Raw genomic sequence first — 26497 nt, 5'->3', positions numbered from 1 at the left:
TGCTAAACGAGCTGCCCGAGCAGAGGCTCAGTGCCACCGCCGAGAGCACCCTGTCTTTCATAATCAAATTCTTTGCCACAGTATATCGCGAATTGGAAACACCTAAACAACTGTGCTCGAAATTCCCGTTAAGGAGTATCGTACTCTTCTGTGAAATTTTTTTTACTGGGTGGACCTTGAGACGCCCATCGTATTTCGTCTAGATGTGTGATGGAATCCATTGGATGTCATAAAGACCAGAACCGGATGCCTCACGAACGTTCCTCGAACGTCTGTGGTCCGTCAGGCAAATATTGCATCAATATTTATTGCTGAACATACCACACTACGCAATGCCACTACTGTGCATAATAGTAATGCCTAAGCAGTGCTGCCATGGTCAAAAGCACGGCACGTAGATGGATGCATCTCTCGCTTTTTTACTCACGCCAAAGCTGATGTACGCGGCCATGACGCTGCCAGCAATAGTGGCGAAGCCGGTCGTCATGATCGTGTGTATCTCCGACTCCGTCATCTTTGGCAAGAAAGGCCGTATCACTAGAGGCGCCTCGGTCTGCAATGAAGACAGGTGTAAAAGATCATTCAGCACAGAACAGCAGCCTCAGCCACCTAGTGGAGAGAACTTCTTAGGCGGGATGAAAGAGAAACGTACGGCTTAATTACTACATGTTCATTGCATGTAACAAAACAAAGCACAAACTTCACGCAAGTTCACGAAACCTTTCGTGGCAAAGAATGTGCGCCATGCCTGTCTGGATACAAACAAGCAGGCAGCCGACCGCTGATTGCAAATGCGATGTAGTCTTTAAGTAATAAATAACGATAGGTAGCGAGGAAGTACTGAAAAATATTTTCGACACTACGAAAAGCCTGTCTGGAATTACCGATGGGATATAGCTGTCTTCGTTTTACGTCCATCGTGGTTCACCGAACATCGCGTCATAGTTGCTAGAACGGTGCTTCACATTAATGTGCCAGCCTGAACAAGTTGATCATTGGGGCTGGCGCGTACGTCTCAGTGCGAGTAAACAGCGCGATTCAGGACAGAGAAGAATTGACCATAAGGACACCATCCCTCGTTAGTGTTGCGCTCCATTTTCATAGTCAATCGACTGCACGGTCAGACACAACGTTTCCTTAATTACGTACCTTTAGCGCATCTCCGTATTGTTATTCAAATCTGGGTGCCGATGCCGGAAAGACACGGCGCTATTGGCTTTAAACGCGCACATATAATATTAGTGAACTGGCCAGGAAAAAGCACGTGACATGCATAAGCAAAGATATTAACAAAAACTCGCAGTTTCACCCGAAAGGAGAAACATTGATTGCGGTAGCAAATTAGTAGACAGCTATACAAAGTGAGGATAGCAGATTTATCGCCGCGTAAACTTGTAAACATTCGCTTACTAACTAAATTAACAAACATGGTGCCACGCCAGCACAAGCAAACATGAACACATCTCACTCAATGACCGCCGAAATTCGCTGTTAAAATGCTGGAGTATAGGGTGCTCTATTGTAAGTCATGGAAGTGCTGCGCCAATTGCGCCAAACTTCGCCAAACTGCGCCACAAGTGAAATCCTGCTACATGCTGCGCAATATTGTCGTTTGCAGCAAGTATTGCACCGGCGCCGACCCGCACCTGCTCCGAATTGGGAACACACATTTTGAGCGCGTGAGAAGGCGCAGCGCATCAAGCCACCCTTCTTCGCGAGTCACCCTCACAGGCTTTCCATCAAAGCTACAGCATATGTACCTAACCATGTTTGCAAACGGTCGGCACAGTCGATGTATTCTATAGTATTTTAAGCCCCATGGCTCCATCGCGTAGGTTCCGCCAACGTTCGCTGCCCCCGCTGGCGGTTCTTTCTGTTTGTTTTTTTTTTTTGGGGGGGGGGGGGGTGAGGAAGCCACGATTTGATTATGAGGCACGCACTAGTGTGGCATTCCATAGATTTTGACTACCTGGGCTTCTTTACCCACCGCGGTTGCTCAGTGGCTATGGTGTCAGGCTGCTGAGCACGAGGTGGCGGGATCGAATCCCGGCCACGGCGGCCGCATTTCGATGGGGGTAAAGGACGAAAACACCCTTGTGCTTAGATTTAGGTGTACGTGAAAGAACCCCAGGTGGTCGAAATTTCCGGAGTCCTCCACTACGGCGTGCCTCATAATCAGAAAGTGGTTTTGGCACGTAAAACCCCAGAATTTAATTTAATTTTTACCCGGGATTCTTTGACGTGCGCCCTATGTACGTTCTTGCATTTCACGCCCCTCGAAATACGGTCGAAAATGATGTTAGGCCTATCTCGCTGACCGCCGCAATTATGACGACCGAAGGCGCCTGCTATCTGGCTGCAGCTCGTCGTACTGCACTTATTTTTGACAACACGATTAACGTGGACTTAAATTAACTCATTTTCTCGGTTTTGTCGGTGCGAATAGCGAACGAAACGTAGTTCTTGCAATCCGCCTCACTGATCGGTGTTTGCTTTCGGTCTGCAGCATAAGTGCGAGCCTGCCTAGTTGGGAAAGATTTATTTTAAAAAATTCGTGCGCAAACAAACCGGGACGAGGAAAAGGAGCAACACATGGACGAGCGCTTTCTAACTGGTCTTATTTTGAAGAACCACTTGCTTAAATACCCACAGATCTGCGCAATCTAGTCAACAGAGCATGCCTATAGCGCATATAACAATACTTGTGATAAAATGTCGCGGAACAACGCCACGCGGTCAACATAAAAAGAGCAAGGCGCGTAAAACAAAGACTTACGATGAAAATGCGTTTAAGATATGACGACAGCAGTGAATTCTGTTTATCCAACATTGAAACAGAAGGATGGCTGATGCATTTTTCCTTTTGTTTTGCAATCCAGTGAGATTCCACAATTTCTCTCGCGGTTTGATTCCTATGCCTAAACAAAATGTCGGTGCTACTAAGACAAGGTGAGCAATCATATTCTTGACAATGCATTGCCAAATGCTTACTAGGGCTGCCTTTCGGACTAGACAAGTGTTTCCTTAGTCTCGTGTTAATTCATCTCGCAGTCTGCCCTGCGTACACGTGACCACACGTCATAGGAATCTTACACACAACGTTCTTCGCACAATCGACAAATTGGTTCTCACGCGGATGCTTAACACTATACAGTAAAAGCTCGTTAATTCGAACCGCAAGGGGAAGTCGCTTCAGTTCGAATTAACGAAAGTTCGAACTAACGAAAGTGAAGGAGAGCAACAGTACACTGCGATTTGGAAGCAGTAGGGCATGTCAGAAATTTGGCAAGTCAGTGATGGCGTGTGCCGCGGGCACACGCTATCTTCATATCGAAGCTCTGGGTCCGACTGTGCCACATCACCGATGTCCACCGAAACGAACGTTAGCCGAGGCTTAACACCATCACAATGAATCGCGACCTAATCCTAAGCTGAAAACAGAGGTGCACAACCGATGAAGACTGCCGAGACAAAGACGCCGAACATGTGAAGGTGGCGAAGGTCCTGATTCGTTGGTTCTTGATTGCAAGCGCAGCTGCGACGTACTTGATTCGCTGTGTTTTGGCGCTTGCCGTGCCATCTCCGCACACATTAGCAGCTGTACAAGATTTGCAAAGCCTCCGAGATTCGCAACGGGCAAGAAGTCTCGGAGGTTACGTAGAACGGAGAGGCGGCAGCCGCCGCTGCCTTCTGGCTGACCCCGCGTCGGTTAGATTTTTTTCCGATTTTGCCTTCTCTCGCCGTTCTCTCCGTTTCGGAGGCAATACAGCCTTGTGTGTAGGCAGTAGGCGCGTTTTTCTGGCCGTGTGCCAGGCGAGCGTAGTTCGAATTATCCGTGAGGGAACCTTCTCGCGTTCGAATTAACGGACTTTTTTTATACATAGACTTCTGTGGAGCTTGGCCGGACCAAATCGTACAGTTCGAATTATCCATAAATTTGAATTATTGAAGTTCGAATTAACGAGCTTTCACTGTATTCCTTCTTTGCATCATCCTTCCTTTCGAACTTATTTGTCACCTTAGAACACACTACCTATTTTGTGTTTTGCCGAAAACACCACTTTTACTTCGTAACCCCCAGCCACCTATTTAAGTCTGTGTGAAAGGCCGTGCACATACGGAATCACTGAAACCTTGGGAGCTAAATCCTTCTGCCTTTGATTCTATGTGCATGGTTCTTTATCCTGTTTAACTTCTTTAATTGATCTAGCGCATGACGCAAGCATCACAGCCAGCGGATATACCCAGCCTTTCTCAACCGATCAACTTGCTCAAGAAATGTAATATTTACAGTGTGGTGACATGACTTCAACAACGCAGACCGGGAACATGAAATGACGATCCCATTCTTCACAAACCTGGAATGGTTTGAGGCATAGTTCATTAGCGGTTTTCTAGCTCGGGGCGAGAATGACCAACACAGATGTTCCGGTAGAAATTCTAATTTGACATCAAGACAATGTAGCTTATTATCTACCGGTACTTCAGATGTAAATTTCAAGCCCTTGTCCAGAGAAATAAAGGCTTCTACTACCCTATTCCTGAAAGAACCCTTGTCTACATGACACCCCAAAATCAAGTAGTCATGGACATATCTGTATACCTTATATACTACACCTTCTAAATATTTTGCCAGCTCTCTGTCTATGCTTCCCCCCCCCAAAAAAAATGCTACTAAGTATGGGAGCTAACTTTGAACCAATGCACACACCCCTTGCCTGTATATACGTTTCACCACAGAATACGTATACGTTTCACCACCACGAGACGGAGGAATCCGCTCAGACAACAATGATGATGATCATCATCATCAGCCTGGTTACGCCCACTGCAGGGCAAAGGCCTCTCCCATACTTCTCCAACTACTCCGGTCATGTACTAATTGTGGCCATGTTGTCCCTGCAAACTCCTTAATCTCATCCACCCACCTAATGTTCTGCCACCCTCTACTACGTTTCCCTTCCCTTCGTGACATCGACGTCGAGGAGGTCCGCGTGGCCCTGCACGACCTCAACAGCCGGTCGGCAGCCAGCCCGGACTTCATCACGAACAAGGTGCTCAAGAATCTTGATGACGGCTCCATTGAGAACCTCGCAAAATACTTCAACAAGTGCCACCGACCGGGCGCGCTGCCAAAGCAGTGGAAGACAGCCAAGACCATGCTGATCCCCAAGCCGGGGAAGCCACCGGACACGGACAACCTCCGGCCCATCTCGCTCACGTCATGCGTGGGCAAGGTGCTGGAGCACGTCCTGCTCAACAGGTGGCAAGACTACCTGGAACGAGAAGGGCTGTATCCGGCCACGGTGATCTGCTTCAGACAGCACCTAAGCACGCAGGACGCGATACTGCAGCTCAAGTACCAAATCATTGATGATGGCGGCAGCGCCCGCGACAACAAGGCAATCCTGCGGCTTCACCTGCCGAGCGCATTCGATAAGGTGAAACACTCGGCGATTCTGTCCCAAGTCTCCAACCTCAGCATGAGCGAAAGATCCTACAACTGCATCAAGGACTTCCTCACGAACAGGACTGCCCAGCTATGAGCGGGCGACTTCCAGACGCAAGAGAAGCTCGGCAGCACTGGCGCACCGCAGGGATCGGTCATTTCGCCGATGCTGCTCAGCCTGGCAATGATCGGAGTAGCCGAGAAGCTCGCGCACATCGAAGACAGCAGGCACAGCGTCTACGCGGACGATATCACGCTCTCGGTGACCGGCGGCAGCGACGACCACATCGAGGGCGCACTGCAAGCCGCCGTCGACGCGATAAAGACCAGCTGGAAGACACCGAACTGAGATTTTCGCCGAGCAAATTGGAGCTTCTCATACTCCCACTTGCCAACAACGGCAGATGCAAGACCAGACAACGCAAATACGAAAAAATCAGAATCGTAACCGGATCCGGCAACGTGATCCCCGAAGTTGGCAAATCAGGATCCTAGGCATGGTCATCGAAAAGCACGGAAGAAACGGCGAAACCATCACCCGTCTCACGGCAAAAGCGGCCAACGCGATTCAACTCCTCAACCGAGTCACTTCCCGGAAGGCTGGCATGAGAGAGGAGAGCCTAATTAGGCTCGTCCGATCCTTGATCATCAGACACGTCGCGTACGTTGCAGTCTACCACAGATGCCTGCAACACGAACGCAACAAAATCAACGCAATTATCGGAAGAGCGCACAAGACGGCAATGGGCCTGTTCGAGTCCACGAGCATGACTCGCTCCTTAGAACTCGGGATACACAACACGCTCGAAGGAATAGCCGAAGCGCAACGGACATCTCAACTCGAGCAGCTGTCCCAGACCAAAGCCGGGAGGAAGATACTGGACGACCTGGGAATAGGATGCTCGAACGAGACGGAGATGAAGCTCCCCATTTCCGAAGAGGTCCGAGGCCAGACCAGAATCGACCCCATACCCAAGAACATGAATCCAGAGTTCAACAAGGGAAGAAGAGAGGCGAGGGCCAAGGCTCTCATCGACCTGCGCGCCAACAACGAGCACGCATGGTACGTGGACGCGGCCGGTCGTCATTGAGGCGTCAACCGGCGCCACGAGGACCGCAGCGAGCGTGAGAAGCACCGGAGCGGAACAAGCGGAGGAGGTGGCCATCGCCCTTGCTATCGCCGACGCAGACGGCCACACGGTGCTGAGTGGCTCGAGACAGGCGTTGCGAAACTTCGCCAAAGGCCAAAGCTGCGGGCAGGCCGAGCGCGTACAGCGAGCGGCCAAACTGCAAGGCAGAAAAGTCACAATCAAGTGGTTGCCGGCGCACGCAGGCGACGAGTCAGAACGCAATGAGAACCACAATGATACGGCACATGCAGCGGCGCGAGCGCTAATCAACCGCGCCCCGGCGACAGACCGTCCGACATGGTTCGGAGCCAAGGACCGCATGACGGACGACAACGATGTCACGAAGGCCGCCTGGCTCGCAGGACTCACCCACCCCCGCACCCGAGGCTGAGTCGAGCGGAGGCGGTACTACTGACACAGCTCCAGACTGGATCGCTACCGAGCCCGGGACTGATGCATCACATGTACCCCGAGACATACCCGACCAATAAGTGCAGGGTCGGCCAGATGGAGACGCCAGATGACACACACATCGTTTTCGACTGCATAGAAAATCTAGAGGAAGCAAGATAAAGAATGATCCCGCCGCGGCTCGAGGCAGCCGTGAAGAGCTACGACCAAGACCAACAGTTCTGGGCTTTCCCTCACGTCCTCGGAGCACTCGAAAGGCAGGGACCCAGCGAACAGCAACGGCGAGCGGAGACCCGCACCGAGTAACGGCAACCTCGTAGATGACGTAGACCCTCCTCGGGGTGCGCGAGCGCCCAACTGCAGGCACAAATAAAGTTTGCTCCAATCTAATCCAATGCTTTGATAGCATTGGACCAGACAGCAACTTTTCCTGCTCCGAAAGCTGCTCGAAATGACCAAGTGCCGCTTCGATCGCTGTCTATTGCAGAGTCTGGGGTGGATCGGTGTTTCGTAAAGCCTCGTCAGGTTGCGGGTGTCGCCATTGCGCCCCGGTACCCAGGTCGCAGTTTGGATGTATTGAACCGCGGGGTCCCATCCAGTCCCGACAAGTATTCGGAGCGCCTATGCCCCAATTCTGCCCCATATATAGTTTCCGCAAGCTTTCTATGAGTCAGTGATTATTGTTAATGGAGCTTTTCGCATCTAGCCCTCTTTCATTGCGACGGCAACTGCAACCTCTTCCACTTCTGTTGTCGAGGCGCGATCTATATAAGCGAAGGCTGCAATTTTCGCTACACGGTCTGTGACCACAGCCACCGCCTTCGTTGCATCTGCATGATAAGGCGCAGCGTCTGTGAATCTTGCCGTATTCATATATTTGGCCATTTTGTCTATGTATTCTGCCCTAGCCTTTATTCTCCCAGCATGCAGGGTCGGATCCATGTTCTTAGGTATTGGGAATACCGTGTACATTCTCTAGATGCCTTCGGTACATCTTAAATTTCTAGATGTTTTCTATGAGCGCATCACGCTCTAGCTTGCTTAAGACTTCTCTGCCTGTCGGCGTCTGGAGAAGGCGATTTTCTAGCGTTCGTAACTGTGCTTCGGATAATTCGACAGTCGTGTTCCGTAGATCAAGCGCCAGTAGCTTATCGTTTGAAGTATTCCGCGGTAATCTGAGGGCTGTCTTGTAGGCCATTCGTTTTATTTGGTATGCTTTTTCTTTCCCTTCTTTTTTCACATTATGATAGGAGAGTGAGTATGTGGTTCGAATGATGACGAGACCTTTTATCAGTTGGAGGGCACCTTGTTCTCTCATCCTCGTACGGTTGTTTGTTATACGAACGAGCATGCATGGGATCTGTTGTACCGCTGTTTTGAGTGCATTTAGTGCGCGGAGGCATCTTTCATTAGCTTGCAGCCACGTATCCAGTATTCTTATGGTATTATTCTCTGGACTAACTTTTCCTTCTAGCTTGACTGCCAACTTTAGGCTCGGGTCCTTCCTTTGTGCTTTTTGCATTGTAAAGCGGATCAGTTCCGACTTTTCCATTGAGCATTGGAGACCCCGCAGTCTCATGCACTCTTCTATGGTGCTAGCTGCCTGTTGTATTCTTCTTTCTCCACTAGGCTGCCTGTAGTTTTCCATACGGTTATGTCGTCTGCAAATCTCGTACGTTTTAGGCTGGCGGTTTCTTTAAGCTTCTTTGCAGGGCCTATCGTGGTAAGAGTGTGGGCGAAATTACCGTCCCTTGAGGTGTTCCTTTGTTTGGTGGTCGAATGGTGTCGGATTCATAATAACCCATCTTGATTATTGCAGTTCTATGATTAAGGAAACTATAAACGTGTTTAAATATTCTCTGTCCACAGCTAGTTTCGTACACGCCTTCAAGTATTCCTTTATGATTGATATCATCAAAGGCTCCTTTTATGCCACTGGCCATGATGACATCCCCCCTTTGATCTGTCCGTTGGTACATTTAATAGTATTCGATCCTTCTCAGGTTCTCGGTGCTGCTGTGATCGGCCGTTCGCCCCAAGCCAACTTCCGGTCACGGCTCGCACGATTATGGAAAACGGGCCGACGGCCTCGTCAAAATGGTTCTCGACACGGATGATTATGACCAGCGCGGCAGCACCTCGTTCAGGAGAGGTTTGAGAAATTAACATAATGCGGCCATCACTTGTCAGCCACACAAATTGGCATGTCGAAGCCGGAAACGCGGTCAGTGCAATGATACGGCCATCACCTGTCAGCCGCACAAATTGGCATGCCCAAGCCGGAGACGCGGACAGTGCTATGATAGCGCCATAACCTGTTAGAACGCGATCGGAGTCAACGTACTTTCCCCTCCTTTCCCTCTTTGTGCCCAGTGATGTGCGTGCGTTTCCGACCAAGTTTCCTTATTTAGGGACAGGGCAACCGACCTCAGGATTTGTGGGACCTGATGTCACCGGCCCCCTTGACACCGGATTGGAGAAGTAACTGAACAATGATCACTCAAGGCATAAAAGGAACAATGGATGGCGGCAGTGATCGGTGACTACACTACTTTTATCAATTACTTTGCATTTTCTTGTAGATATGTAAACATAAACGTGTTTGTTAAACGTCCTGAATATATGGCCGAGCCTCATGTTCACTTACCCCTCCACGCGAAAAGAGGATCCCACATCTTCGGACCCCCAGTTGCCACATTGGATGACAGCGGTGAGATATTCTGCGCAGTGGTACGACTTCGGCATGGTGAATGCACGACCTTTACTCCTTGAGAGTTGCCAGGCTTGACGTGGTTCTTCATTGGTGACAAGGGTGTAGGAATGCTTGTTGAAAGATACGTTGCTTCTACACCTAATTCCTTCAGAAACTTGTCGGCAAAAGAGAGGTATCCATGGATGATTGGAGGAAGTTGCGCAGAACGGACCTAAACGCGATATGCGAGGAATTCGGGATTGATTGTGGGAAGCAGCTAAAGAAGGTGGAGGTCATCACTGCGATAGAGGCAAGCGGCAGAGATTACAAAGAGATTGTGGAGGCTTGTGAGGATTTACGGTGACAGAGAAAGCGAGAGCAGGATGAACGCGAACGCGGGAGAGAGGCCTAAATATAGCGGAGCAAAGGGTACCAGAGGGAACGCGAACGAGAGATAGAAGCCGACATAAGGCGGGACAAAAAACGCTAAGGGTAAATAGAGAAAATTGACAGGGAAATCCAGTATCTCAGGGCTTTGCCAAAGCCACCTAGAAAAAAATCTAAGGCCACCGCATCACCTCCTCTCCCCTGTCAATACGTCACGAGAGTCGGATGGTAGCGGTGGATGGGGGAGCGCTGCGTTTCTAGAACGCGGCGCGCGTTCTGGAAACAAATTTTCCCCGTGGCTGCAACGCTAGAGCGGCAACGCGTGGAGCATTTGCTTGGTGGCTTTGGTCGTGCATGCTGCACCGTAAACGCGATTGCTTTTCTTCGATTGTGCGTGGTTCGTCGTACATGGAAGCGCAACGATGCCTGGCTGTTGTTACGCACCAAACTGCAAGTTCAATTATGACGGAGGACAAAGTGTCCGAGTGCACAAGTTCCCATCGGACCGAGCCACTCGGGAAGCATGGACGAGAGCAGTCCCTCGGAAGGACTTCTCGCCAACGAAGTACACAGTGGTAAGTATATCTTCTCTCTATTGTTATTCTGGGTTTCCAGACGAATAGGTTTCATCAGCATAGTGCGCAATGCATTCGTGCACGCGTGCACAATAGATGGGTCTCTGCAGCTGTCGACGCGCTTATAAGTTCAACATTTTCGTCGAGCTTCATACCTGTAACGGCTTGTTTTTTTTTTCAGCTCTGTGAAAAGCATTTCTTGCCATCGGATTACTTGAAGACGACATCTTACACGGACGTCAAGACAGGAAAAGTGGTCGAAGTTGCCATGAAAAACATCCGTCCGAAGAAAAATGCAGTTCCGAGCCTGTTTCCCAATTGCCCTGCCTATTTATCGCGTCCGCAAGTGTGCGTTCGAGAAGCGCAGGCTGCCAAAAGAGCGCGCTTGGAAGCCACATATTTGCAAAAAGCAATGATGCTTTCTCAGCAAACCCAAGCAGAAGAGGACGCCAAAAATCTGGTTGGTAGCTTTGCGGACTTGCTGAAGGCCTTGCCAAGCTTTCAGTGTTCGGACTTCTGGACAGTTTTGAACAAGGGCTCCAATGTTTTCGTTTTGGACTTGTGACTTCAATCTGCTCCTGCAGTCCGTACTTCGGTGATCGTGTCCACAGACCTGCGCGTCGAAGTATTTTTTTGGTGAAACGGGTGTGAGGAAGTGTGGTGATGTTTTAGTTCCTGAAAAGCTGTGTGACTTGAGAGATTTGAAAAGTGTGTTACACATGATAGAAAAGACACGTAAAGGTATCAGCACTGAGCGTTCTGAAAAGGCCCGTCATCTACTGACATTGGTTTCGACATTGCTAGAGGAAGTAAGTGGAAAACATTTCGCATGCGAGTTGCAAGAATGGCATTTGGAAGCGCTTAAATTCTTGAAGAGTCAAGTTGATCTTGTTTTGAATGATGCTGGCCGATACCCCCCGATTTATTGGTTTTTGCTAGCCTTTTGTTCACAATTTCACCTCATGCATATAGATTCCTGAGAAGTTCGATGAAGCTTAAGATGCCGCATCCTGATACGATCAGAAGACTGTGTTCATCGTACGATGTACGCCCTGAAACGGAGCAGCAAGAATGTAGCTTTCTTTCCTATTCAAAGCGTATTGTAAGCACATATAAAGAGCATGAAAAGCCTGTAACGTTAATGATTGATGAGATTCACCTTCAATCATTTTTTTATTACAAGGCTGGGTTGGTTACTGGTGCTGCGGTAAATTCATCGACTGCAGCAAAAACTGCCCACGTATTTATGATACAGAGCCTGCTTTCTTCAATCAAGGATGTTGTAGACATCCTTCCTGTGGCATAAATCGATGCTAAGGCGCTGCACGACTTCCTTCGGAAGATTGTTCTTGATCTAGAGGCGTCTGGTTTTAGAATAATCGCAGTGATCTCGGACAATAACTCCATAAACACAAAAGCCATGTCCTTCTTCGGTAAGCCGGCAAGTGTCAGCATTGTTTACCAGCATCCTGCTGACCCATCACGACCCCTGTATTTGTGGCGGACACAGTTCACATACTAAAGTGTATAAGAAATAAATGGCTGAATCAAAGAAACATTGGCAAATGCATGTACTTTCCTGAACCGAAGACAGATGAGGCTGAACCAAAGATACTTGCAGCATCTTTGAAGGTATTATGCCAGCTGCACGAAGCTGAAAAACATGAGCTCTTGAAGCTAGCACCAACGCTCACTTTGAAGGCACTGAACCCCTCAAACATGGAATGGCAGAACGTTTAACTGGCCTTAAAGATTTTTAACTCATCTACTGTTGCTGCTCTCAGTGTTGCAACGTTCCACCATGCAAAGGAAACCTCTCAATATGTCGACACCATTTTGACTTGGTGGAACATTGTTAACGTCAAGACGCCAAGGAAAGGACAGCGGTTGCGAGATCAATTGCAAGGTCCAATAGTTTCATCGTCATGTCCTCAACTAGAATTCTTAGAGAGAATGGTTCAATGGCTTGATCACTGGAGAAGCCTCGAACATGACAATGGCCGCTTGACACGTGAAACGCACATAGCTTTCAGCCACACTACCCATGCCTTGCACGAACTTGCCATATACTGTCTCAAAGAGCTTCATTTCGAGTATGTTCTTTTGGGCAAATTTCTAACTGATAGCTTAGAGGATCGCTTTGGAAAGTACCGGCAATTGTCTGGTGCCGATTACCACGTGTCTATAAGGCAGATATATGAATCTGAAAAGAAATTGCGTTTGCAGAAGGTTCCGGACCTGCCAGATTTGGACAGTCTACTACCACCGAGCGCGAACACGTTGGAGACAAGTGTACATTCAGGAAACGGCCAGTTTCAAGTCACTGTGACCGACTCCGACATTGAGAAAAAAACGTCAAGGCTACCGGCACTAACCGATGTTGCCGGCTATTGTGCCCATGCAGCTCTAAAAAAAGCTGACATGCGCATCTTGCAGTGAAAGCCCTGTGATGCAAGACGTCGATCTAGATGACCCTGAGAATGCATTAATCACGAAGATGACAAGGGGTGGCCTGAAGTTTCCACGAGCAGTTGTAGTTAATGCTGTACTCTTTACTGAAATTATATTGGACAAGCTCAGGATACCAGAATATGCCATACGATTTTTCAGCCTTCCTAGGCAGAAAAATACTCTTGTCGGCCTTGTGTTCGCCACCCTTCATGGCTTTGAGGATGTTGATGTGTGTGATTTCGGTCATCCTGCACAGGAGGTAATGGGGCATGTTGTAAGTGCTGCAGCGAATACACTGCTGAACAACTTGTGCCGCACAGAAAACGACTAATTACGCAACGCCAAGAACGACCGAAAATTGCAGACCTTGATGGCCCAAGATGTTTCTCATTATTTATTTTTTATTCATGAAGCTCTGTTTTGTTGAACATCTACGTATGTTTGTGTTGACAGAACCCGTGTAAAAAGAAACCTGTGGCATAGCTAGGACTTATTTGCCTACATTATCAAAATTTAAACCCTGCATTTTGGCCAATTCAAATGTTATTTGTGTGCATTGTGCTACCTGTTTATGATTCGAACTCTCCATGCTACCGCAATCCATTAATTGTATGTTTTCCTTTAGGACTGAGAGTAGGCCTCTCGTTTTTCACTTACTTTTCACCATTATCTCAGTATTTTATGAAGACCAATAAGTCCTACAAACAACGCGGGTGGAAATAAAATAACCCCAAGAAATGTTACAACAAAGACGGAAGCTTATTCTATTTGAGAATTAGTTGTGCGTGACCCTATAATGATAAAATTTTCACAATAAAATTAACCTCGATATTCTTGTGTCTAGCGAGGGCTGTTTTACGCAATGCAAGAGTGAGAATGATAATTGTATATGGAAGACTTAAAATGATTGTTTCTGAATGCAGTTCTCATCATTTGTGAATAAAGTATATTCTGTGTCTTCAATATGCAGTTTTCCTCTTTCTTTCGTTCCGTCTGAAGTTGAGTGACTAAGCAGCATGCAGTTTGCTTCTCTTAGTCCCGACCAAACATCACAAGCACAATAAGGCAGGTCGTGTTGCGATACACGCAAAAAACAAAAATGTTGCCAATCAAGTAATCTAAGGAAGGTATGAAAGAATGCTGCTTTCTATGGTGGTGTTGACTGCGGTGAACCAGGGGCTCCCCCTTATTTTTTGCGTCAGCTATACGTGTCTTGCTTTGGAAACGAAGCATCTGAATTTATAGGTTGCTGTCACTTTAAGGAGAGCACTAATTTTCTCATGCCATAGTATCCGCGACGCGCAAAGAGACACACTGCAAGCGCAACGAACCTAGGCGTGGAGACGCCGAAGGCGTCGACTGTCCGGCCCATCCGACTAGCATGCCGTCACACCGGCGTGCGGAGGCCTTACATCTTTTTCTAGGTGGCTTTGGCTCTGCAGGCACGATCTAAGCTGCACGTATTCGAGTACGGCGGCAACATACAAAGCTTTCTTGAATTTTCGGAGAATGTTTGCGCAGAGGTGCAGCTGGACCATGACTGTTGGTCTGTAGGGCTGTTGGGGGCACTTCCCTGCGGCGTGTCCTGTTGATTGGCTCGCCTTTCCGATCTCAAATTTAGGAATTACGATAAGGCCAAGAGTTATTTACACCGGCATTTCGGAATTCCTGTTGAGCGCGAGAGACAAGATCAACGTGACCAGTGCAGAATTTGTACTTTGGACGAAACTGAGATTGCGCCAGTAAATGAAAAGCATGAGGTGTGCGAGGTGGCTAAATCCTCAAAGACAAAGCGTTAGCAAAGCGACGCCGTCGCCGGTTTAAAGAGAGAGGCCTTGCCGGAGGACGTGCGTTGCGACAACGAGGCATGTTCCAGTAGCCATGAGAACGTTAAGGAGGCACTGGAGACCTTCCTCGTATCCGGGCACTTGGGCTATTTGTCGGAAATGTTTAAGACAGACCCAGATACGGTGGCGGCCGAGCCAAGAAAAGGCCCGACGCGGCATAACGGAGCTGAGATCGCTCAGGGCTCCAGCATCGGTGACTGCGCAATGCAGTCTTACACCGAAACCGAGCTAATAGCCATCCAGGAGAGCCCTCCTTGTGGTGACGAGGCTTGTTCCAGCAAACCTATGAGGGTAAGTGTAGGGCTGGATGCCTTCCTCATGCCTCAGCACTTGAGCGACACTCTGGCATTGCCGAGAATAGAGAGCGAAGTACAGACAGTGGCAATTCCCAAAGGCGTTCCTACCGGGAGCGAGGCTTGTTTCAATCGCCCTAACAGTGTAAAGGAGGCATTGAAAACGTTCCTCGTACCACCGCACTTGAGTGATGTTCCAAAATCGCCAAAAAAAGATAATGCCATGGTGGCCAAGCAGGGCCGGAACCCGATGCTCGGTGTTTCCAAAGGCACGTTCGGTGACCACCTGGCGGACAAAATTGGTTCAGGTGGCGCAGGATCAAAAGAGTTAAGTGTTCGGCGCAGAAAAAGCTTGCGAAAGCCGCCACATCGCACTGCCTGAGACAGAGGATTAGGCCATCACGCAGAACCAAAAAAATTGCAGTGGCTTCGCTCGGCTATGCCAGGATATACGTAGCGAAAGCTAAGGCATACTATTGTTAGCCTTCGTTAATCCTGATTGCAAGTCCAGGTTAGTCTGGTTGTCTAGCTATGTTGCGGAGTCTAGCCAGTCCTTCGGTGCGCTGTTCGTCTGTTCCCTGGGCGATTCGTTTCCTCTTCATCTCGTTCTTATGTCGATTCCAGGCCTCCTCCTGCTTATCAGAATCGTCGCCAACCATACTGTGGCTGCGGCACACGCGAGCTCTCCTTTTCAATCCTTCGACATGTTATCAGACATGCAATGCAGCTGGCGAAGCGAGTGGAGGCGAGCGCAACGACGAGAAACGCGGTGTGAAGAGGAATGCGGTTTCACGTCATGTGCCTCCTCGGAGCACCACCATGGCGAAATCGCAAGTTCGTGGCCAGTAATGATTTCGCTTTAAAATGTTCATTGCAGCGAATCAGGAAACGGAGGCGTCGCGAAAGGCTAATTACGACAGGAGAGCGCGCGTCTCTGCGATTAAGGGCGCGGCTGAAATGTGCAATTTCAGCAATACGATGCGATACGAGCAATGCGATACGAAGCCGGGTCAGTGGAACAGTCACTGAGGTGGAATGCGCTGTGAGAACGAGGACGAAGGGAGAACGGGTATTCTTTGCGCGCTTACGGTCTCCCCCTCAGGGACGATCTAGCAAGGCGCGACCACACGGAGTGGCAGTGACGACAATCTAGGTCTTGCACCCCTTGTGCTCAGCGTGGCCCAGAGGCTGTATGTCAGCCGGCGACCCAATCGAGCGCTCCGGAAGAGAGAGTAATTGTCGAATTGGGTGCATTCGTAAGATTTCTTTTTGTAGTTGTTTCTTTTTAACGCGATAGCGTTGAGGAGCTCGTGTTGCAGAAAAGCCGGTGTCGTCGGCGTCCGCGGCGTTGACCGTGAGCGCTAAATCACGGCAGGCACTTCATAAATAAAAAGCAACTTCCAAGATGTGCTGGGTGGGAATCGAACCAGGGTCTTCGGAGTGTGAGACGGAGACGCTAACACTCAGCCACGAGTTCGATGCTTCCAAGCGGTACAAACGCGCCTCTATTGAATGCGGTGTTGCCTTCGAAACTAGCCGTGGAAAGTTATACTGCGGTGTATATCGGTAATTATGAACATGTAACTTACAGAAGTCGCAATTACACGAGTAGCGAAGTGCGTTTCCGCTGCATTTCTTCTGCGCTTTCCGCACACGCAGAGCCATCTTGCGGCAAACACAGAAGACCCCCTCCTCTCCATGTACGGCGCTGCCTGGACAGATGGCGCGCCACGCGCGCATTGGAGCTGCGAGGACCGGTGCGAGGCGGTTCGCGGCCCGGACTCTCTCTCCCCTGACAACGCTTCGCCTTGCTCCCTCTGGAGAATCAAGCGTCCTTCCTTTCTTTAGATCGCTATCTGTCTATCTCTCTGCCCGTGCCGATCACGACGTTTGGCTGGCGTGCATCATTTCCCCCTCCGAGATACCGAGTTCTTCGGTTCGTTCCGCTTGCTCAGGCGCACGTTTCGTTGCTGCGCCGAACGCCGCGTTGCTCGACCATATGGCTCGACGCTCACCGCGTCCGATGCGGGGCACCTCGTAAGTGATGGCTTCCCTGTAGCCCATTGTCTTACACCCCTTGGCGGGTCGACGGGAACGCTGTCGCGTTCCACTCTTGAAGGCGAAGCTTAAGCGTCCTCCAATTTTTGTAGTTAGTACGCGGTGCATTTATTTCGTCAGTTATTAGGAACGTCTTACTTTTCATTTTAATAGTTCGCGCGAGGAAAGCATTTTTTAAAGATTTTTGCGCGGCACTCCTTTAAGGCTGCATTTCTGGCGGTCGCTGGTTCTAACCTCGGTATTAGTTACGGGAGAGGGTATGATTACCTCGCATATGTCCGAGGGGATTGTCTCTGCTCGGGTTTTAAGCGGGTTTTATCACTAAAATGCCAGTCCCGAGTCTACGATCTGCAGCCAACCCTCCCTCCAAGATGGCCATTGGAAGATATCCTCCCGGTGAGCCCGGGACTTCGAGCCGGAGCTGCGCTTGCTGAGCGACCAAAGCTTCTTCAGGGGGCACCAATGAGCTGCCCCCTTTCGAGCCCTCTCCCTGGGGGCGGACGGGCTGTTGTGACTGGCAGCTTGCCCCACGACAACCTCCGGTCACGGCTCGCACGATTATGGGGAACGGGCCGACGGCCTCATCAAAATGGTTCTCGACACGGATTATTTATGGCCAGCGCGGGAGTACCTCGTTCAGGAGAGTTTCGAGCAATTAGCATGATACGGCCATAACTTACCAGCCGCACAAATTGGCACGTCCAAGCCGGAGACGCAGTCAGTGCAATGATATGGCCATCACCTGTCAGGCGCACAAATTGGCATGCCCAAGCCGGAAACGCGGTCAGTGCTGTAATAGGGCCATCACCTGTCAGAATGTGGTCTGAGTCAGCGTACTATAAGCGTAAAATGAAACTTGAACAACGGAGCGCGTGGCCCAAGCATAAGTGACGATACTGTGCGCGCCGTTCAGTCATCACCATTGACAGGCGCGCACATCCGGTTTGGCAGCACTGCATGTTTCTCCCGCGCTGTCGATGACGGTGCAACTGCACCACGCGCACCGCTGCTCGCGCCGACAGCACTTGTGGTTTCATCAATCTGGGCGACAAGACTCACCGTAAACCGCAATATTTATTATAGTGAGTAAGCCAGGGTGATGATTCAAAAAATCTGCAACTATGAATGCCTGCTTTTGCATGCCGTAATTGGTACGGATCTTGCCCTTGTTGTAAATTAATTGCCTTGTGTTATATTTATGTTCATTCGGGAGGTATTTTTTAAAAAAGGCGCTTTCATTGAGTCTTACCTCTTTAAATATTGCAATGGCTGTTTTTTTGTTAATAAGGTTTTCTAATGTTAAAATACAATTCTTGTTGAAAAGAGGAGCGGAGTGGCTTCTATAGGGCGCATTCTCAATTACCCGAATCATGCGTTTCTGTAAGGTTAGTAAACTATGGATGTTAGTTTTCGTCGTGGTACACCACACAGATAAACAATATTGGAGGCGCGAATGCACTAGGCTATAGTATAATTGTTTTTTTAATCTAGAAGGTAATAGACGTTTTAATTTATTAATAACACCGATGGATCTTGCAATGCTGGTTTTATTGTTGCCGACATGACTGGACCAATTTAAGTTTTCTTCAAACGTAACACCAAGGAACCTCTGGCACGTAGAGCGTATAATGGCTTCATCACGAAATTGTAAGACTAAGCTATCATCAATACCTTTGTTACGAGGCCGAAAAATAATGTATTTTGTCTTTTTAGTGTTTAATTCCAATTTATTTGCTCTAAGCCAGTCTGAAAGATTACTGAGCCAAATATTTGCTTCTTCCTCGAGAGTAAGCAAGTTTCCACCAGAAAAGAAGATATTAGTGTCATCAGCATACATGATTATGTCAGGTGTTAGAGGCACGTTTGTGATGTCATTAATGTATAATAAAAAGAGAAGTGGCCCTAGGATGGACCCCTGCGGAACACCGTATTTGATTTCACCCAATGCCGATTTGGAATGACAAATGTATGTGTACTGTAGTCGGTTGGTTAAATAATTTTTGATTAGGTTAAGAGCAGTTCCCCTAATGCCGTACTCACTTAACTTTTTTAACAAGATATCGTGTTTAATGGAATCGAAAGCCTTTTTAAAGTCAAGAAATGTTCCCATTGTGTACAGCTTGTCTTCAAAGTTACTTATTATTTTGTCTTTGATCTTTAGCAGCGCCATTTCAGTACATTGGTGTTTTCGGAAACCGTATTGCTTTTCTGTTATAATATTATTTTGAGTACAGAAATTTAAAATTCTTTCGTTAATGACCTGCTCTACTATTTTGGAAAAGATTGGGAGAACTGAAATCGGTCTGTAGTTGTTCACGTCATTCCTGTCTCCCCCTTTAAAAATTACCGATACCCGTGCAATCTTTAATTCATCGGGGAATGCGCCAGTGCACAAAATTTAATTGCATATGTGTGACATCACTTTACAAATATGCAGCACCACAGCTTTTATTGGTTCTGCCTTTATGTCATCTACATCACATGCTGTGGAATTCTTTAACTTTAGAAATAAGCTACTTATTTCAGCTTCATCTGTTGGTGCAAGAAATAGCGATCTGCTCATACTACATGGAATATAAGACCTGTAACCTGGGCTATCAGCATCAAACGCATCAGACGCGCCGCATTGTAAGAAATGCTGATTAAACTTATCGGCCAGCGCAGTCCCTGTGAAAGATACGCCTTTATCCATAATTTCAAAAACAGGATTACGGTCGCTGTGCGGAAGCAGATCATTCAATGTTTTCCAACGTTTTTTGGGATCATTAAGAATATGAGTGAACTTATTCTCATAGTACCTCTCTCTTGCCAGCTTTATATCACGGCCCAATTTATTCCTGATCTTCTTGTAGTTCATTAAGTACTCTGGTTGCCTTGTCTTTATAAAAGTAGCAAATAGTCTATCACGTTCCTTTATGCGTTTTAGAAGGGTGGTGTCAACCCACGGTTTCCTGCATTTCTTGCGTCTTGTAGATTCTCTTAGAGGGAAAGCTTTGTGATAAAGGTCTTTGATTACGCCGAGAAAGTCAGTGAATGCCTTGACAGGATCCGTCAATGCGTATAATTCGGACCATTCCACTTTGCTGACTGACGCTTTAAAATCAGCAATCGTGTTCTTGGTTATCAATCTGTACTGTGAGTGTGTGTTATTTTTGCGCTGTTGGTACACTTTCGTCTCACGTGTAAAAAACAGGAAAGTAGGCATGTGATCGCTTACATCAGAGATGAGGACACCCGACATTAATTCAATTGATCGCGTTGTAAAACACAAGTCAAGTAGGCTTTCAGAATTGTTCGTCACCCTGGTTAGAACATTAATAACATTTTCGTAGCCAAACGAAAAAAAAACATCCAGAAACGCTTGTTTGGATCGGTCCATTGAAAGAAGGTTAATATTAAAATCACCCGTTACAATGAGGGGAGTGCCAAGCTGTGTACAAAAATCCAACATACATTCAATGAAATCTAATAAGATGGATACAACACCGGATGGAGGCCTGTAAATAACCACAAATATAGTGTTCGCACACTTGATCATGAGGGATTCATAGTGCTCGTGTATTACAGAAAACTCAGAAATTACATCAAAGCATAGATCGTGTTTTACATAAATAGCGACACCACCCCCTTTCTTATGTTTTCGGGACAGTGAAGAACACTTATAGCCTGAGAAGTGTACAGCGTCGTATTCGTCGCGGAACCAAGTCTCAGAGAACGCTAAAATATCAAATTCATGCTGTATTTCATGTAGAACCATGCAGACAGATTCGTGTTTGCTTTTTAAACTTTGTGCGTTCAAATGAAACAAAGACATCTGTTTTCTATCACGTAACTCTCTGCTCTGTCTGAAGGAAAGCTTGTCGTAGTACTTGCTTCCCTGAAAAGGGATCGCCATCTTGAAGAATGCGCATAAAAAGCCATACTTCTAGATTATCGTATTCTGTCAAGGTCATCCATTGTGATAACCCTAATGACTCGATCACGAGGACCACGACGCACGAAGAATTTTCCATTCTTGTGCCAGGCGAACTTGTACTCTTTTTCAGCCGCCCGCGTCTTCATATGCCAGAAAAGCTTTTTGTTCTGTGCTGTGAGGTTTTCATTCAGGTAAATTTTTGATTTTGACTTTCTCAGTTGCGTTTTTTTCCCGAGCCAAGCATCTCTGGTCACGCGAGATGTGAAGCGAACCAGGATAGGTGGGACTTTTTCTGATTTTTCCGTACCGATTGTTTCCTTTTCATCGTCAATTGAGCCAGTTCTGACTTTAAACGGAATGCGGTGGACGGCTTCAATGTCCTGTTTCGAAAGTTTTGGAAGCTCGAGATCAACTGCTAAGCAGTTCAACTTTTCTAGCAAGTTTTCGTTGACATGATGCGGCAGACCATGCACTTCCAAATTCAGGCGTCTGCCGTACTGATCGATGTCATTCAAGTCTTTCCTAAGTTTGTCGATTTCTTGCTCTTTTACCGTGATCTCAAGTTTTTCCACACGCTTTCGAAGGCCCGTAATGTCTGAACTTTGCTGCTTCATCTCAAGGATGACCTCATCATGTTTTGTAGCCATTTCCTGTATTGCCTGTTCAACGCTCGTCACCGTTTCTTTTATTTCTTCCAGAGCGTCTATCTTGACTTTCATTTCAAGCAGCACAGCAAGCTTGCGGTTTATTTCTGATATTTCGTTTTTTAGGTTCAATTCTGGTCCTTCGTCGTCATTTGCTGTGCTCTGACTGCTTCTGGTCCTGCCTGTTTTGCATGTAACGCACTTCCAAGATTTCAAGGCGGTTTCGGATTTTTTTCGGGACGTGCCTAATGTTACTCCCGAGCAAGTGCCCGCATGATAACCAAAATCACATTCACAGCATGATAAGTATGGCTTATCGTCGTGAAGCGGTTTGTGGCAAACAAGACAGTCCGACATGATTTAGTTGTCACGTCGAAAAAACACGATCACTCGGCAGCAGTGGTATCACTAGACCATACGAGTGCAAGTTGAAAAACAACCAACCTGTGAAGAAAGATGATGCTTGCTCAGAATCGGAGCAGCAAGACCGAGTGAAGCCACTGCTGCCGAGTGTGTGCGGGTGCCTGCAGGATGTCAGCGTCCTTTTGTAGAAGCTTGCGCTGACGTAAGCAGCTGGTTCTTTCTTGGAGCCAATGGCAGTCTTCTAGGTCACGGGGTGCGCCGGACTCTTTCCTGGTATGTGACGCGTCAGTTCCTGTGAAGAAAGATGATGCTTGCTCAGAATCGGAGCAGCAAGACCGAGTGAAGCCACTGCTGCCGAGTGTGTGCGGGTGCCTGCAGGATGTCAGCGTCCTTTTGTAGAAGCTTGCGCTGACGTAAGCACCTGGTTCTTTCTTGGAGCCAATGGCAGTCTTCTAGGTCACGGGGTGCGCCGGGCTCTTTCCTGGTATGTGACGCGTCAGTTCCTGTGAAGAAAGATGATGCTTGCTCAGAATCGGAGCAGCAAGACCGAGTGAAGCCACTGCTGCCGAGTGTGTGCGGGTGCCTGCAGGATGTCAGCGTCCTTTTGTAGAAGCTTGCGCTGACGTAAGCAGCTGGTTCTTTCTTGGAGCCAATGGCAGTCTTCTAGGTCACGGGGTGCGCCGGGCTCTTTCCTGGTATGTGACGCGTCAGTTCCTGTGAAGAAAGATGATGCTTGCTCAGAATCAGAGCAGCAAGACCGAGTGAAGCCACTGCTGCCGATGGCCAGACTATTGTACGCCGTCGTCCCTACTGAGTCTCTTTGGCCGAACTCAAGATCATCGAGGAGAACGTCGCCGATATGCTGAAAAGAAACGTCATACGTCCCTCCGCCAGTGCTTGGTCATCACTCGTCGTTTTAGTGCAGAAGAAGGATGGATCGGTATGATTTTGTGTTGACTACCGTGCGCTAAACAAGATCACCCGTAAGGACGTATATCCGATGCCCCGTATCGATGCCGCCCTTGATTCGTTGCAAGGCGCGCAATATTTTCCAGCCTTGATCTTCGCTCCGGATATTGGCGAATTCCAATGCACGAAGTGGACAAAGAAAAGACCGCCTTTTCTACTCCGGATGGTCTTTATGATTTTAATGTAATGCCTTTCGGTCTATGCAATGCTCCCGCCACATTTTAAAGAATGATCGACATGGTTCTTCGCGGCCTCAAGTGGAAAACTTGTCTATGTTACCTCAACGACATCGCCGTGTTTTCGTCGACTTTCACTGACCATCTGCAACGCTTAAATGAAGTGCTCGCATGCCTTTCTAATGCCGGACTTCAACTAAACACGAGGAAGTGCCGTTTCGCTAGCACAACGATTAAAGTCCTGGGTCATCTCGTTAGCAACGACGGCATCCAGCCCGATCCGGATAAAATTTCCGCGGTGCTCAACTTTCCACACCCACTTCGTGCTAAAGAACTGCGCAGCTTCGTTGGACTCGCCTCATACTTCGACGTTTTTTTTCCGGAACTTTGCCAGCATTGCCTCGCCCTTCCACAAGCTCCTTGCTAGTTCCAGTTCTTTCGATTGGAACGATCAGTTTGAAGCCGCGTTCAAAGAACTCAAGCGCGCACTAACATCCCCACCTGTTCGTTGTCATTTTGATGACAAGGCGCCCACATAGTGCATACTGACGCCAGCGATCACGGAATTGGTGCCCTACTGCTGCAGCGCTACCACGAATTTTGCGAAAAGGTTGTTGCATATGCAAGCCGAACTCTCACTTCCGCGGAAAAGAAGTACGAGATAACCGAACAAGAGTGTTTGGCTGTTGTCTGGTCCATTCAGAATTTCGTCCATATCTCCACGGTCGACATTTCACGGTTGTAACCGACCGCCATGCTCTATGTTGGTTGTCGACGATCAAAAACTTGTCCGGGCGCCTTGGCCGCTGGATACTCCGATTACAAGCATATGATTTCAATGTCATATATAAGTCCGGACGGAAGCACCAAGATGCCGATGCTCTTTCACGATGCCCGTTACCACCATCATCGGAGCACATCACATCACCTTGTCAAATTATCCGCACGGAGTACGCTTCGTCTATTACACCGATTTCTTCCTTGACTTCATCAAACCGCCTTTCAGTGCTTTCCACTCACCAGCGCGCCGATTCCTATTGCCATGGTATCATCAATCGCCTTAGCGGTGTTTCATCTCCACCCAATGCCAGGCTACGGAAACCGCTCAAACTGTTCAAGTTTGAAGACGACGTGCTCTACCGGTACATATTTCACCCGGAAGGCCATGGATGGGTTACCGTTCTACCGCGCTCTCTTCGCGCTACAGTTCTGCAGGCCTCACACGATGACCCTACGTCAGGCCACTTGGGTTACCACAAAACACACGAGCGCATACGCAGCCGATTTTATTGGCCAGGCCTTTCCACGAGCATGGCTAGATATGTTGCCTCGTGCACGCTTTGCCAACACCGTAAGCGACCTACTACTGCTCCGGTCGGGACCCTACAACCACTTCCTTGTCCAGCACAACCCTTCTCTGTCGTCGGCATTGACCTTTTCGGGCCACTCCCACCTACTCCAGACGGCAACCGATGAATCGTCACTGCTGTTGACCACCCGGTACACTGAAACAGCCTCAATACGCTCAGGAGCTCCCTCAAAAGTAGCGGCCTTCTTCTTGCAGGCTGTCTACTTACGTCACGGGGCGCCTCAGGTTCTTTTGAGCGACCGAGGCAAGGCATTTCTTTCAAGCACTCTTAATCAAGTTCTGCAAGCGTCCAACACCGTGCACAAGACAACGTCTAGCTACCACCCTCAAACCAACGGCCTAACAGAGTGATTTCATCGCACGCTATGTGACATGCTATCCATATATATTCAACCTGATCATCGTAACTGAGATGCGATGCTCCCATTTGTAACATTTGCGTACAACACGTCTGTTCAACGGACCACCGGATACTCTCCGTTTTTCTTAGTATACCGCCGTCACCCGACCTCATCACTCGACGTGTCTTTCTTCTCTGGCCCCGTCAACGCTTCACCATTCATTTGCGACCAGTCTGTGTCCCGTCTTGCCCAATGTCGTCGTCGCCCCCGTATGAACACTGCAGCCAGCCAAGACGATCGCAAACACCGGTACGATGCCTCTCATCGCGTCGTTTCCTACCGCCCTGGTGACGATGTGTTCCTATGGACCCCTGCACGAACACCCGGTTTATGTGAGAAGCTTGAGTATCGATATATTGGCCCCTACAAAGTCATAGAGCAGACCTCGCCGGTGAACTATCGCGTTACACCTGTTGAAGCCCCAACCGACTGACGCTGCCGCGGAAGAGAGATCGTGCAGGTTTCTCGCCTGAAGCCCTTTCATCTCCGTTCAACTGTCTAATGTGCGGCCAGGCTGGCCGCTTCCGTCCACGGGGGAAATTAGTGTAAGCATTTATGCGGACTTCATCTTCATCTGTACAAAGTCATCATCAATCATCGGCTCGTGTTCGTTTTGCTTCGGCGCCATTTTTCCTTCTTGGAATAAAGCGTCGTCTCGACCGTGGTATTTCAGTATTAATATTTTGATGGCTTTGCTTAGTGAAGAGTTTTAGTTTAGGGGACGCAAGGCGTTGGGGCCCCTAGCGCTTTGGTGCGTTTGCGCTTGCGTACGCAGACAGAAACACGTTATATGTTAGCGGCCCCAAACGCAAGCCGAAGTGAGGTCGGATGCGCTCGCAGCGCCATCAGCGTCTGATGTTTGCTGCATTATCATTTTTAAAAAATATGAAATCGTGCATATGAAGTAAAGCACATAAAACTATTCTTATTAAAAGCAGTTAAAGGGACACTAAAGGTTAATATTAAGTCAACGTGAACTCTTGAAATACCATCCCAGAAACCTCGAAACGCTTGTTTCATGCGAAGAATAATTTTAAGAGAAAGTGCGTTCTGAAGTGTCAGCGTACCTCTAGCGCATTTCAAGTCGCCCACCCTCCGATCGAGGAGTGGAGACATGATGATCCCATAGTAACGTTGCGCCCTCAGTGAGTAAAACGGCGCCCGCAGACGGCGCTACGGCTTTTCTGCGAAAAATGCAAACGCGCGGCCAGAAACAGAGCCAAGACAGAGCCAACAGCAGTGCGAAAGCGGAACTATGGTGGCTAGCGGAAGAAGCGCGCGACGATAAGCTGGTTCTTTATTTTATCACGCCAACTTTGACGCTCGTTGCAATGGACGACCCTGACGAGGACACATTGGATCGCGA

At 48.4% G+C, this 26497-nt stretch overlaps 1 protein-coding gene across 5 annotated transcripts in view; it reads right to left on the bottom strand.

The window, feature by feature from the left end:
- The window catches only part of LOC135916819 (uncharacterized transporter YutK-like), a 511079-nt gene that overhangs the window by 273642 nt on the left and 210940 nt on the right, over nt 1–26497 (bottom strand). For all 5 annotated transcript variants that reach the window (XM_070531469.1, XM_070531470.1, XM_070531473.1 and 2 more), the window contains one exon: nt 428–553. In XM_070531469.1, coding sequence (XP_070387570.1) covers nt 428–553 — 126 coding nt within the window. The remainder of the gene's footprint in view (nt 1–427; nt 554–26497) is intronic.

Source organism: Dermacentor albipictus, chromosome 1, assembly GCF_038994185.2.
Source record: "Dermacentor albipictus isolate Rhodes 1998 colony chromosome 1, USDA_Dalb.pri_finalv2, whole genome shotgun sequence".
Lineage (NCBI taxonomy): Eukaryota > Metazoa > Arthropoda > Arachnida > Ixodida > Ixodidae > Dermacentor > Dermacentor albipictus.
The sequence above is the reverse complement of the archived record's forward strand: the minus strand, read 5'-3'. Positions and strand labels throughout refer to the sequence as shown.